The sequence below is a fragment of the Panulirus ornatus genome, chromosome 11 (genome assembly GCF_036320965.1).
Source record: "Panulirus ornatus isolate Po-2019 chromosome 11, ASM3632096v1, whole genome shotgun sequence".
Taxonomy (NCBI): Eukaryota; Metazoa; Arthropoda; class Malacostraca; order Decapoda; family Palinuridae; genus Panulirus; species Panulirus ornatus.
Genome location: NC_092234.1, coordinates 16,490,694 through 16,506,097, shown reverse-complemented (window position 1 = coordinate 16,506,097; position 15,404 = coordinate 16,490,694). Strand labels below are relative to the sequence as shown.

General features: G+C 41.0%; 1 protein-coding gene across 4 annotated transcripts in view; it reads left to right on the top strand.

The window, feature by feature from the left end:
• The window catches only part of Rbcn-3B (WD repeat-containing protein Rbcn-3B), a 393,934-nt gene that overhangs the window by 112,357 nt on the left and 266,173 nt on the right, over positions 1–15,404 (top strand). For all 4 annotated transcript variants that reach the window (XM_071666665.1, XM_071666667.1, XM_071666666.1 and 1 more), the window contains 3 exons: positions 852–944; positions 7,518–7,662; positions 12,091–12,264. In XM_071666665.1, the coding sequence (XP_071522766.1) occupies positions 852–944; positions 7,518–7,662; positions 12,091–12,264 (412 nt within the window). The remainder of the gene's footprint in view (positions 1–851; positions 945–7,517; positions 7,663–12,090; positions 12,265–15,404) is intronic.

Sequence of the window (15,404 nt, the reverse complement as noted above, 5' to 3'; positions counted from 1 at the left end):
GTGCATCTCATGGTGTTTCTGATAGTTACAGGAAAGGTTTTGAAAAGTTTTGGGCCATGGATGTTTAACATGTTCTCCCTTTTTGTGCCTATTGCATCTTTCAGAGATGGTATATTACTGAGTCTTCCATGCGTGTAATGCTGATAGGAAGTTATATCCGAGTGTAACTTAGGAACCATGCCTTTTAGGATTTTCCATGTATTAATGATGTTGTACCTCTCTTGTCTATGCATCAGGAAGTACAGCCCTGTTGTTTTCAGTCGTTTCTATTAATTTAGTCATGAAAGTTCTTTGAACACTTTTGTAGTAATATTTTTTTGTAGAACCAATGCTCCCAGAGTCATCCACATTCCTACCCATTTGATATCCTTTGGGATTGAGGTTGGGAGTCTTTAGTTTTGCAAAACTGATCATTGCAAAAGGTGTAGGTATGCTGTTGATCCACCCCAAGTATATGGGAACAGAGCTCAAAGATAATACAGTAACTGAATAAGTAAATAGGTAAATATTCACTATGTTTTTCCAGTCACAGTAAGCAGAATATGTCATGTATTGAATATATGAAGACAGAGTTTCCTCACAATTCTTTTCATTTTATTTCTGCTTGTTTGATGTATTTTATGTTAGCAAGGTAGTGCCAGGAACAGACAAAGAAAAGGTCTCATTCATTCACATCTTTTCTCTTGCTGTCATATGTAATGCACCAAAACCACCCTTCCTTATCCACAACCAGGCCCCCATAGACCTTTCTATGGTTTCTACTGACTGCTTTCCCACATTTTCATACGTTCTGTGTTTACTGATTAGCTTTGAGACAAGGACTGTGATGTAATAATTGCTTCTTCTTTCAGCAACTAGTCAATGCTCCAGCATGGCAGTTCCTAACTATCCCATTAGAGAGTGGGGCAGAAAAGTTGTTAATGCGAGGAGATTGTGAAGGACAGGTTAGTTTTTGTACTGTTTTGCTACTTTTAATAAGTATCAGATGTCTTTACCTGCACACCTGCCTACGCAGTTGCTGCAAACAGTCTGTTAAGTCAAGGATTGATCAGCCTGAAGTAGATTGATTTTAATCAACCTGAACAGAATGGTTTCATATTCTCCAGGTAACAAGTATGAAGGCTTTATAAATGAAACTATGAAAGCTCAGAACAGATAGTGACAAGGAGATACAGACAACTGATCAGACTCTAGGGTCTTTTGTTCTCTCCATATCTCAAGTTAAAGCTCTTTGGCTTATCTATTCTTGAGGTTCATATGATGCCTCAGTGATTCAATACTTTTACCATGATTTAAACTGTATGATTCATTTCTTTCATCATGATTTAGATTGTATGTTGAAGCGGTGCACTTTGGTTTGTATTTAGTGGTGTTGTATGAGCTTTTTATGGTAGGTTGTGTTTAATTTATTCCTGTTATTAAGGTCATACCTTTTCAAGAGGTATTTGATAGGTATAGCCTTGTAGAAACATACAACTATTATCTTTATGCCATTAGCATTGCAGGTTTGAAGTCATGTACTTTATCATCAAGTATATTGGAGGGATGTTTATCTTTTAGTTTGAGACTGTCTAGGTAACATAGACTTAGTTTATGTACCTAACTTAATTCTCCAGTGTATTATGAAAATGGAAATTTGCTTTTTTTTTTTTTTCTACTTTTTCTCTATCTGTGCAAAACCATAAAGTTTCCATTTCTGGCATTTGTATTTCTTAAAAAACAGCATTTGATGGTTAGGAGGAAGATAAACTATTTATGGCTGATTCCTGTAGGAGTTGAAGAGTACTAGAGGGAGAGAAATGTTGGAAGAATGCGTGGAATAGTGTATGCAAGGGAAGCATGTAAGAACAGGGACAAGTAGAGACTTTTGCTGTGGCCAACCCCTTGATGAGAAGTCCAAGAGAGAATGAGCATCAGAGATATAGATAGACAGCCTGCAGGATGGCAGAAACTTCCTCAGGTTTAACTGATTTCATGCTCCTTACACTCGTAATGAGGAATGAAGGAACAAGGAAATGAATGAATAAGGATCTTTATATCATTGATGCTCAGTCATCTTTTGTGGATGCTACCTTGATCACCTGAGAAATAGTGAACATGTATGAAAGACAAAATATGGTAAGCCTCAATTGAACTAACTAATGGGAGAGGGGGTGTCCATTACTGCCGTAAGTCTGTTAAATCTAATGTAACCTATGGGCCATTTTTTAATACAATATACTGTTCACACGCTTTCTTTTAACTCCTCTATCATTTGATGCCATTTTGAATTGTAAGGATTGCAAAATTATTTGATAAACAGTCACAGTTCTCTGTATGCAACCTGACTGCAAGATAGCTTGAGGCAGACTGAGACTGAAACAAAGCAAGTATGTCCAATGCTTCCAAAAACAAGTGCGATATGAAATGTACATGTGGCATTTGAGATTTTTTTATTTTTGAATTTTTTTAGTTTATTATTAATGAAATCCAGCCGGTCCATTCAATCTGAAATCACTCATTTCGGGGTCTATTAAATTGAGATGTTTATTGTATATAGTTTTAGGGTGGATGTGTTGGAAATGAAATGTTTGAGGACAATATGTGGTGTGAGGTGGTTTGACTCAGTGAGTAATGAAAGGGTAAGAGAGATGTGCAGTAATAGAAATAGTGTGGTTGAGAGAGCAGAAGAGGGTGTATTGAAATGGTTTGGTCACACGGAGAGAATGAGTGAGGAAAGATTGACAAAGAGATATATGTGTTAGAGGTGAAGGGAACAAGGAGAAGTGGGAGCCCAAATTGGAGTTGGAAGGATGGCGTGAAAAAGAATTTAAGCGATCGGGGCCTGAACACACAGGAGGGTGAAAGGCGTGCAAGAAATAGAGTGAATTGGAACGATGTGGTATGCCAGGGTCGATGTGCTGTCAATGGATTGAACCAGGGCATGTGAAGCATCTGGGGTAAACCATGGAAAGGTCTGTGGGGCCTGGATGTGGATAGAGAGCTGTGGTTTCGGTGCATTACATTACACGCAATAATGCCCAAAACTACAGCTCCCTTTCCACATCCAGGCCTCACAGAACTTTCCATGGTTTATCCCAGACGCTTCACATGCCCTGATTCAATCCACTGACAGCACATCAACTCCGGTATACCACATCGATCCAATTCACTCTATTCCTTGCCCACCTTTCACCCTCCTGCATGTTCAGGCCCCGATCACTCAAAATCTTTTTCACTCCATCTTTCCACCTCCAATTTGGTCTCCCACTTCTCCTCGTTCCCTCCACCTCAGACACATATATCCTCTTGGTCAATCTTTCCTCACTCATTCTCTCCATGTGCCCAAACCATTTAAAAACACCCTCTTCTGCTCTCTCAACCACACTCTTTTTATTTCCACACATCTCTCTTACCTTTACATTACTTACTCGATCAAACCACCTCACACCACACATTGTCCTCAAACATCTCATTTCCAGCACATCCACCCTCTTGCGCACAACTCTATCCATAGCCCACGCCTCGCAACCATACAACATTGTTGGAACCACTATTCCTTCAAACATACCCATTTTTGCTTTCCAATATAATGTTCTCTACTTCCACACATTCTTCAAGGCTCCCAGAATTTTTGCCCCCTCCCCCACCCTATGATTCACTTCCGCTTCCATGTATGTATGTATGCATTGAAATATATAGGTACGTATATGTGCATTTGTGGTTGTGTATGTGTATACATGTGTATTTGGGTGGGTTTGGCCATTCTTTCATCTGTTTCCTTGCGCTACCTTGCTAACGCGGGAGACAGCGACAAAGTATGATGATATAAATGGTTTTGCTGTCAATGGATTGAACCAGGGCATGTGAAACATCTGGGGTAACCATGAAAAGGTCTGTGGAGCCTGGATGTGGATAGTGGATGCTTTCGGTGCATTACACATGAGAGCTAGAGGCTGAGTGTGAATGAACGTGGCTTTTTTTGTCTGTTTTCCTGGTGCTACCTTGCTGAAGCAGGGGGTAGCGATGCTGTTTCCTGTAGGGCAGGGTGGCTCCAGGAATGGATAAAGGCAAGTGAATATGAATATGTACATGTGCATACATATGTATGTCTGTGTATATGTATGTATATGTAAGTATGGAAGCGGAAGTGAATCATAGGGTGGGGAAGGGGGCGAAAGTTCTGGGAGCATTGAAAAATGTATGGAAGTCGAGAACGTTATCTTGGAAAGCAAAAATGGGTATGTTTGAAGGAATAGTGGTTCCAACAATGTTATATGGTTGCGAGGCGTGAGCTATAGATAGAGTTGTGCGGAGGAGGGTGGATGTTCTGGAAATGAGATGTTTAAGGACAATATGTGGTTTGAGGTGGTTTGATCGAGTAAGTAATGAAAGAGTAAGAGAGATGTGTGGTAATATAAAGAGTGTGGTTGAGAGAGCAGAAGAGGGTGTTTTGAAATGGTTTGGTCACATGGAGAGAATGAATGAGGAAAGATTGACCAAGAGGATATATATGTCAGAGGTGGAGGGAACGAGAAGTGGGAGACCAAATTGGAGGTGGAAAGATGGAGTGGAAAATATTTTGAGTGATCAGGGCCTGAACATGCAGGAGGGTGAAAGGTGTGCAAGGAATGGAAGGAATTGGAACGATTTGGTATACTGGGGTCGACGTGCTGTCAATGGATTGAACCAGGGCATGTGAAGCGTCTGGGGTAAACCATGGAAAGTTTTGTGGGGCCTGGATGTGGAAAGGGAGCTGTGGTTTTGGTGGATTATACAAGACAGCTAGAGACTGAGTGTGAACGAATGTGGCCTTTGTTGTCTTTTCCTAGCGCCACTTTGCGCACATGCAGGGGAATGGTGTTGTCATTTTATGTGTGGCAGGATGGTGACGGGAATGAATAAGGGCAGACAGTATGAATTGTTTACATCTGTATATATGTATAGGTCTTTGTGTATATATATATATTTATTTATTTATTTATTTTGCTTTGTCGCTGTCTACCGCGTTAGCGAGGTAGCGCAAAGAAACAGACGAAAGAATGGCCCAACCCACCCACATACACATGTATATACATACATGTCCACACACGCAAATGTACATACCTATACATCTCAACGTATGCATATATATACACACAGACATATACATATATACACATGTACATAATTCATACTGTCTGCCTTTATTCATTCCCATTTCCACCCTGCCACACATGAAATAACAACCCCCTCCCCCCTCATGTGCGCGAGGTAGCGCTAGGAAGACAACAAAGGCCCCATTCGTTCACACTCAGTCTCTAGCTGTCATGTGATAATGCACCGAAACAACAGCTCCCTTTCCACATCCAGGCCCCACAGAACTTTCCATGGTTTACCCCAGACGCTTCACATGCCCTGGTTCAATCCATTAACAGCACGTCGACCCCGGTATACCACATCGTTCCAATTCACTCTATTCCTTGCATGCCTCTCACCCTCCTGCATGTTCAGGCCCCGATCACTCAAAATCTTTTTCACTTCATCTTTCCACCTCCAATTTGGGCTCCCACTTCTCCTTGTTCCCTCCACCTGTGACACATATATCCTCTTTGTCAATCTTTCCTCACTCATTCTCTCCATGTGACCAAACCATTTCAAAACACCTTCTGCTCTCTCAACTACACTCTTTTTATTACCACACATCTCTCTTACCCTATTATTACTTACTCGATCAAACCACCTCACACCACATATTGTCCTCAAACATCTCATTTCCAGCACATCCACCCTCCTCTGCGCAACTCTATCCATAGCCCACGCCTCGCAACCATACAACATTGTTGGAACCACTATTCTTTCAAACATACCCATTTTTGCTTTCCGAGATAATATTCTCGACTTCCATACATTCTTCAAGGCTCCCAGAATTTTCGCTCCCTCCCCACCCTATGATTCACTTCCGCTTCCATGGTGCCATCCGCTGCCAAATCCACTCCCAGATATCTAAAACACTGCACTTCACTTCACATATACATATGTATATGTATACATCGAAATGTATAGGTATGTATATGTGCATGTGTGGACGTGTATGTATATGCATGTTTACATGGGTGGGTTTGACCATTCTTTCGTCTTTTTCCTTGCGCTACCTCGCTAACGCGGGAGACAGTGGCAAAGTATAATAATAATGATGTATGTATATATGTATATGTTGATAGGGGATAGGGGAGAAAGAATACTTCCCATGTATTCCCTGTGTGTCATAGAAAGCAACTAAAGGGGTGGGAGTGGGGTGCTGGAAACCCTCCCCTCCTTGTATTTCAATTTCTAACAAGGGAAACAGAAGAATGAATCAAGCAGGAAGTGCTCATCCTCCTCGAAGGCTCAGATTGGGGTGTCTAAATGTGTGTTGATGTAACCAAGATGAGATGAAAGGAGAGATAGATAGTATGTTTGAGGAAAGAAATCTGGATGTTCTGGCTCTAGGTGAAACAAAGCTCAAGGGTAAAGGGGAAGAGTGGTTTGGGAAAGTCTTGGGAGTGAAGTCAGGGGTTGGTGAGAGGACAAGAGCTAAGGAAGGAGTAGCACTACTTTTGAAGCAGGAGTTGTGGGAGTATATGATAGAGTGTTAGAAAGTAAACTCTAGATTGATTTGGGTAAAACTGAAAGTGGATGGAGAGAGATGAGTGATTATTGGTGCCTGTGCACATGGTCATGAGAAGAAAGATCATGAGAGGCAAGTATTCTGCTAACACACTCACTCAGCTGCTCCAAAACACTTGCCTCTCATGACCTTTCCCAATGACTATTATCTGACACATTTTGAAAGACAGGCTATTCTTTTCCTCCAAAATTAGCAAATATTTTCCTTTATCTCTTCTTTTTCCCTTTCGTAATCCTTTCTATATTTTAATTATGGCCCAACATTGATGAGGACTTAAGTCTGTGACTGAAGCTGAAAAAAAAGAGGTTCTGTAAGTCCATTAGCATTTCAGATACTTTATACTCCTAAAGTAGGGGTAAAGGAGGGATCAGTAATAATTTAGTTTAAAGCTATCTGGACTGTTGAGGTTGCAGCATAGTACCTCTGTTTTTCATGCATTTTTCACAGGAGCTGGATTATCTTTGTCATGAAGTATCACCTGCATTTAACTTTCCAACATTAAACACAAGAAACCCTTGCTCTAGATGTCTCCTGGTACAACTGTAGTTAGATGTCTACCTTTTTGTCAGTACTGAGCATCTTCAGTTTTCTCTTCTCACAGGCTGACTGTGGGAAAATTGCAGGCAACCTAGCACTTACTAGATCAGAACAAATAGTATTGCTGTCTAATGGCCACCTCATTATCTTTCATGGTTGGAAAGTTTATTAACCTTTCCAATGAGTTTTGAATGCGGAAAATATTTTGGGAAGTCTCTAATTTCACAAAGGTAGTCTTCATGTCTGTAACTTTAGTATGCTGTATATAATCTGGTGTGAGTATGTTTGTGAATGTTAAAGGGTTGAGGGAAAATTAGATGTTTGATATTATGCTAAAACTTCTGGCTTATAGGTGATGTTGTGGCGCCTGGCAGATGTTTCAGACCATCAGTTGCTGCAGATCAACCAAGTTCAGCCCCTTCAAGCTCTCAACTTTCCGCCAACCTTAAATCACTCTTTGATGAAAGCTTGGGCAGCTATGATTCCACCTCCCATAGGTAAGTGCTAAACCCCAGCCTCTCCTTTCATGTACTATTTCTTCATATCCCAGTTATCTTGCCAGATTCATTTTCCTTCTAGTCAGTCATTACTATGCAGATTTGCTTGATTGACAATCACAGCCCAATATTTATTTCTGTATTTGATAACTCTCAAAAGACTCATGGTTCCTATATTGCCTTCTTGGATTGTTGGACTGCCAAAGTCCATTCTTACTATTTTTTCTTCTCCTGTTTCCCCTTTTAGAAATTTAAATACAAGGAGGGGGGGTTTCCGGCCCTCTGCTCCTGTCCCCTTTAGTCGCCTTCTTCGACATGTGGGAAGTATTTTTGTCGAATTCTTCAGTCACAGACAGATGTGTTCATCACAGCTAGGTCATAAATGATGTATAGAAAATGCCAAGGAAATTAGAGCAATAAGCAGAATTTTTGAGAAACTATAAAGCCCACCTATTAAAAAAGGACTGGTTGTAACTGTTAGGCAAAACATGAGAGGGTAAAGAGTGCCATAGCTTATCTTCATTGGTAAAAATAAACATTGCAATGGCCCACCTTTGAATTACTGACAACCACACGGTAGTCATAAGATGTATTTGCTTCCTAAGTAATTTAGTCCATCTAGTGGCATGGGCACATGGATAGCCACTTTGTGGGAGCAGAAGCTCAAGTAATATCGTTAGACATGAGAATCTGTCACTGTGGCAAAGGGAAGGTGGATCAAATTTTGGGTCAGACTGGGAGATCTGATTAGTTTGATTGCTCTAGAGCTGACTTTCAGGGAGTTATTATTATTATGATACTTAATTGCCGTCTCCCACATTAGTGAGGTAGCACAAGGAGACAGACGAGGAATGGCCCAACCCACCCACATACTCAGATATTCCTATGAGTCTCCGGGGAAAATGAAACACGATAAGTTTGCAAGTGCACTTTTGTGTAATAATCACATCACCAGGGGAGATACAAGAGAGAAAAATAAGTCAGTTGATATACATCAAAGAGACGAAGCTAGGACGCCATTTAGTAAACATTGTATGTTTTTGACAATCACATGTTTACCAAATTGCATCCTAGCTTTGTCTCTTTGATGTATATCAACTGACTTATATTTTTCTCTTGTGCCTCCCCTGATGATGTGATTATTACATGAAAGTGCACTTAGGAACTTATCATGTTTCATTTTCCCCATGGACTCATAGGAATATCTTGATCACATGCAAATTGTGATCCTTTCCAACAATACTCACATATACATCCATATACATTTCAACGAATACATACCTACACATACACACACATATACATATATGCACATGTACATATTCATACTTATTGCCTTCATCCATTCCCATCGCCACCACGCTGCACATGAAATAGCATCCCCCCACCCCCAAGCGAGGTAGCGCCAGGAAAAGACAAAAAAAGCCACACTCGTTCTCACTCAGTCTCTAGCTGTCATGTGTAATGCACCGAAACCACAGCTCCCTTTCCACATCCAGGCCCCATAGGCCTTTCCATGGTTTACCCCAGATGCTTCACATGCCCTGGTTCAATCCATTGTAAGTAATGAAAGGGTAAGAGAGGTGTGTGGTAATAAAAAGAGTGTGGTTGAGAGAGCAGAAGAGGGTGTGTTGAAATGGTTTGGATGCATGGAGAGAATGAGTGAGGAAAGATTGACAAAAAGGATATATGTGTCAGAGGTGGAGGGAACAAGGAGAAGTGGGAGACCAAATTGGAGGTGGAAGGATGGAGTGAAAAAGATTTTGAGCAATTGGGGCCTGAACATACAGGAGGGTGAGAGGCATACAAGGAATAGAATGAATTGGAACAATGTGGTATACCAAGGTCAACGTGCTGTCAGTGGACTGAAACAGGGCATGTGAAGCGTCTTGTGCAAACCATGGGGAAAGTGTGTGGAGCCTGGATGTGGATAGGGAGCTGTGGTTTCGGTGCATTACTCATGACAGCTAGAGGCTGAGTGTGATTGAATGTGGCCTTTTTTGTTTGTTTTCCAGGCATTACCTTGCTGAAAGGAGGGGGGGGGGGGCAATGTTATTTCCTGTGTGGCGGGGTAGCGACAGGAATGGATGAAGGCAAGCAAGTATGAATATGTACATGTGTTTATATGCATGTGTCTGTGTATGTGTATGTATGTATATGTTGATATGTATGTGTACGTATATATGCATGTATGGGCAGTTATGTATATATATGTGTATATGAGTGGATGAGCCATTCTTCGTCAGTTTCCTGGTGCTACCTTGCTGATGTGGGAAACAAAGATTACATACATTGAAAATCTTAGCCATCCAGATAATAATGCAGTCATCCTTTCTTTAGAAGTTTCATTATGGAAAGCTTTCACCACCTTCTCATTTCACCAATCCACTTATCACAATCCTATCACTTTAAATACCTTCTTGACCGAAACACCATACATCTGCCAACAAAACATCAGGTAAATTCAACAGTCCTTCAAAGTACTCATGCCATCTGCTTTCTGCCTCATCACTGCTTGTTACCACTAACCCATTTATTGCCCCTTTAACACTGTGTGTGAGAAATCACCACCAGAGAGGCTGTATTATTATCCATGGACAGAAAGCAGTACTATCTCACTCAAAAGGAGTCCAACATTTCCATGCTCTTGTGTGGAGTGCAACTTCAAGGCTGTTGGAGCACCATATAAGGAGTCCTTTGGTTGTATAATGATAATGATAGTAGAATCATACTGAAGTAGGTTTTATATGTATATATATAGCTGAGGCATGGTTGATGGTGGCAATGCAAGTAGCCCCATCTTAGGGTTGAATTTTTACAGCTGACTCTTTTTCTGTTTTTTTTTTTTTTTTTTTTTTTTTTTTTTTTTTTTTTTTATACTTTGTCGCTGTCTCCCGCGTTTGCGAGGTAGCGCAAGGAAACAGACGAAAGAAATGGCCCAACCCCCCCCCATACACATGTACATACACACGTCCACACACGCAAATATACATACCTACACAGCTTTCCATGGTTTACCCCAGACGCTTCACATGCCTTGCTTCAATCCACTGACAGCACGTCAACCCCTGTATACCACATGACTCCAATTCACTCTATTTCTTGCCCTCCTTTCACCCTCCTGCATGTTCAGGCCCCGATCACACAAAATCTTTTTCACTCCATCTTTCCACCTCCAATTTGGTCTCCCTCTTCTCCTCGTTCCCTCCACCTCCGACACATATATCCTCTTGGTCAATCTCTCCTCACTCATTCTCTCCATGTGCCCAAACCATTTCAAAACACCCTCTTCTGCTCTCTCAACCACGCTCTTTTTATTTCCACACATCTCTCTTACCCTTACGTTACTTACTCGATCAAACCACCTCACACCACACATTGTCCTCAAACATCTCATTTCCAGCACATCCATCCTCCTGCGCACATCTCTATCCATAGCCCACGCCTCGCAACCATACAACATTGTTGGAACCACTATTCCCTCAAACATACCCATTTTTGCTTTCCGAGATAATGTTCTCGACTTCCACACATTTTTCAAGGCTCCCAAAATTTTCGCCCCCTCCCCCACCCTATGATCCACTTCCGCTTCCATGGTTCCATCCGCTGACAGATCCACTCCCAGATATCTAAAACACTTCACTTCCTCCAGTTTTTCTCCATTCAAACTCACCTCCCAATTGACTTGACCCTCACCCCTACTGTACCTAATAACCTTGCTCTTATTCACATTTACTCTCAACTTTCTTCTTCCACACACTTTACCAAACTCAGTCACCAGCTTCTGCAGTTTCTCACATGAATCAGCCACCAGCGCTGTATCATCAGCGAACAACAACTGACTCACTTCCCAAGCTCTCTCATCCCCAACAGACTTCATACTTGCCCCTCTTTCCAGGACTCTTGCATTTACCTCCCTTACAACCCCATCCATAAACAAATTAAACAACCATGGAGACATCACACACCCCTGCCGCAAACCTACATTCACTGAGAACCAATCACTTTCCTCTCTTCCTACACGTACACATGCCTTACATCCTCGATAAAAACTTTTCACTGCTTCTAACAACTTGCCTCCCACACCATATATTCTTAATACCTTCCACAGAGCATCTCTATCAACTCTATCATATGCCTTCTCCAGATCCATAAATGCTACATACAAATCCATTTGCTTTTCTAAGTATTTCTCACATACATTCTTCAAAGCAAACACCTGATCCACACATCCTCTACCACTTCTGAAACCGCACTGCTCTTCCCCAATCTGATGTTATTATAGAAATGTTTGTTCATAAGAGGTGCTGCACTGAAATTTAGGTAATGGCATGTTTTATTCCTCCAGCATAGTATTTTCTGTTGTCTATACATGGAATATTTTAAGATTTTATATTCGACAATTCTTGACTAAATTTTGAATGGCAGGTGTGTTGGACCAGTTGGTGGGTGAGAAGAATCCCCCAAGGATCACAGCCAGCCTCTTCCTCCCTCTTCAGGGTAGGCTTGCTTGTGGTCGTGAGGATGGCTCCATTATCCTGGTTCCAGCCACTGAGACCATCATGCTGCATCTCCTTCATGGCAAGCATCATCACTACCACAGTAGGTACCCACTACCAAGGCCAATTGTGTTCTTAAACAAGTACTTATTTTCATGAAGACCTATGTTAGCTGGAAGCCCTATTCTGTGAGTTTCAGTGTTTTTCTTTCACATATAGCTGGAGCAGAAATCGGTGCAACAGTTTGTATGGTGATAGAAGGTAAGAAGACAGAATGAGCTTGAAGATGTCATGCAATAATAGTTTATAACTTAAGAGGTGAGTGCTTGAATGTTGTTGCATAAGGAAAAATAGGGAAAGAAAACTCTAAGAATGCAACATTGTTAAGGAGAGACAGATTGATTATTTTGATAAAAGAAAGAGATTATAATGTCAGAGATGGAATATGAAATTATAGGAGAAACCTAACTAAAGAATAACTTTGTTTAATGTTTTGTTGGACCATCCAGGAATGGCACAAACTCCTAATACTTGTAACTTATATCAAAGTTAGAGAAAGGTTTAACTTCCTTGGTTATGTCAGGTACTGATTTTTTGGAACTGCCAACTCTTTTATATTGGAAGATGAGTCAGATGTTGTTTACTGATGACATGGGGTTGATGCCATATTCTCTTGAGAAGCTGTAGAATTTGGTATTTGAGTTTGGGAGAGTGTGTGAAAAGAAAAAGCTAATGTAAATGTGATTAAAAGCAAGGTTAGTAGGTTTAACAGTGCAAAGAGACGGGTTTCCTGGGATGTGAGTTTGAATGGAGAAAACTTTGAGAAAGTGAAATGTTTTAGATACCTAAAAGTGGACATGGTAGTAAATGGAACCATGGAAACAGGAGTGAGGCATAGGCTGGATGAAGGGGCAAAAGTCATTGATATCTAGAACTAGATTGTTTAAACCTGTTATTGTACATAAAAGTGATTGTTATTTCAGGCTATTTCAGAAGGGCATGTGGTATGACTAGATGGAATGAAGAAATAAATGAGAGGGTGTATGAATATTTTGGTATGGCAGGGAATGCAAAGGTAATGAATTGTGGAGTGGCAGAGTGCATGAAACAATACATTGAGGTGGTTTGGGCATGTGGAAAGAATGCAAGATGGGGACTTTTCAATAAGAGTATGTGATAGTATGATTAAAGAGGTTGGTTTGAGAGGAAGACCACCCTTGACATGGTGAAATAGAGTGGAAGAGTACTGGAAGGAGAGAAATGGTGGAAGAATGTGTGGCATTGTTTATGCATGGGGGAAGTAAGGACAGGGTTAAGTGGAGCCTCTTTTGCCATGCCATCCCCTTGATGTGAGTTCTCAGTGAGAATGGGCAACAGAGACGTAGCTTGTCAATTATAGCCCCTTAAGAAAGTGCAAGGAGGAGTCAACAAGTCAGGGATGCTTTTAATTTTGACTGCAGCAGGGCAGGACTAGATTCTCTATACATTGTTAACCTAGTTCTCTGCTAGGAAGTGCAACATAAAGCTTTTTTTTTTGCCTCCAACTAGGCATGGAAATCACCTTTAACTTGTTCTTTTGAGGCAAAAAACTGGATAATTTGGCAAATTCCTATACAAATATAACTCCTCATGAGGCACTTGCTTTGGCATTACATTACCAGGATTGATACAGTACAAAGAAGGCTAGCACCATTTGTGTTGGGGTTTGGCTCCATAACTTCCAACGTTTTGGAATCTCAACATACTGGTGTTAATAACAGGGAGAAAGAGGCTGGGTTGAGGTGGATCTTTCATTTCCTCATTTCAAAGTGGAATCTGGACAGGCTTAACATAGTGTTCAAGAGGATGTAGATAGGATATGGTATCCTAGATGGAATAGGAACCCGCAAAAGAATTAGGAACTGATGTTGCATTCCAAGTTATGCCTCTTGGGATGTGTATAGCCTCACAGGTTTTTCAAGACTGATGACCTTCTCCATTTCAAGAATTTCCCCTGCAAAGGTCATATTACTTGTCTTATCGAGTGATTTCCTATTAGTTGCAATTTAGCAAAAGTAGGTGCCTGGGAAGAATTAAGATTCCAGGATGTCCTTTCTAAAAGTAGGTTGTATCATCTGCAAGAAAAGTCTTGGTTGACTCCTAGTCAGAATTTTACTTGGGTTTGGATAGACTGGTGCACTTGGTTGGGTTCATTGTTTTGTTCAAGGGCAAAACATTGACTGTGCACTTGCTTTAATAGTCAGAAGCCACTTTACAATGTTGTGTAACTTCATTTTGTTTCTCAGTACAATGACATAGTAAGTTTATAGGCTAAGAAGGTGACTTAATGGGTTTACCAAGCCTTTCCTTTATTTTGTCAGGGTTTCACTAAGAGACTTACCTTAAAACTTTTATCATTTCACTGGTCTGGTGGACAAATGGGATTAACTTCCAAAGAAACAGTGGACTCTTTGTACTCAATTAAGAATTTGGATGGATGCCTCAAGCTATGCATAGGACTTCCATTCTTCATGGGGTCATAGAAATGAGGAATTTTGGTTTTTTAGAGAAGTCCTGACACGTCAATATTAAGGAAATGTACTTTTCATGGGTTCACATTTTTTGGAATGCCCGAGATCAAAGTTGAAAAAAACATTCTGTGGATGAGAGAGAGAGAGAGAGAGAGAGATTACAATGGACATGGCTTTTTTTTTTTTTTTTTTTTTTCCTCAAAGGAGCATGCAAGATGTAGACATATTTATTTTGCTTTATCGCTGTCTTCCGTGTTAGCGAGGTAGCGCAAGGAAACAGACGAAAGAATGGCCCAACCCACCCACATACACATGCATATACATACACGTCCACACACGCAAATATACATACCTATACATCTCAGTGTACACATATATACACACACAGACATATACATATACACACATGTACATAATTCATACTGTCTGCATTTATTTGTTCCCATCGCCACCTCGCCACACATAGAATAACAACCCCCTCCCCACACATGTGTGCGAGGTAGCGCTAGGAAAAGACACCAAAGGCCCCATTCGTTCACACTCAGTCTCTAGCTGTCATGTAATAATGCACCGAAACCACAGCTCCCTTTCCACATCCAGGCCCCACACAACTTTCCATGGTTTACCCCAGACGCTTCACATGCCCTGGTTCAATCCATTGACAGCACGTCGACCCCGGTATACCACATCATTCCAATTCACTCTATTCCTTGCACGCATTTCACCCTCCTGC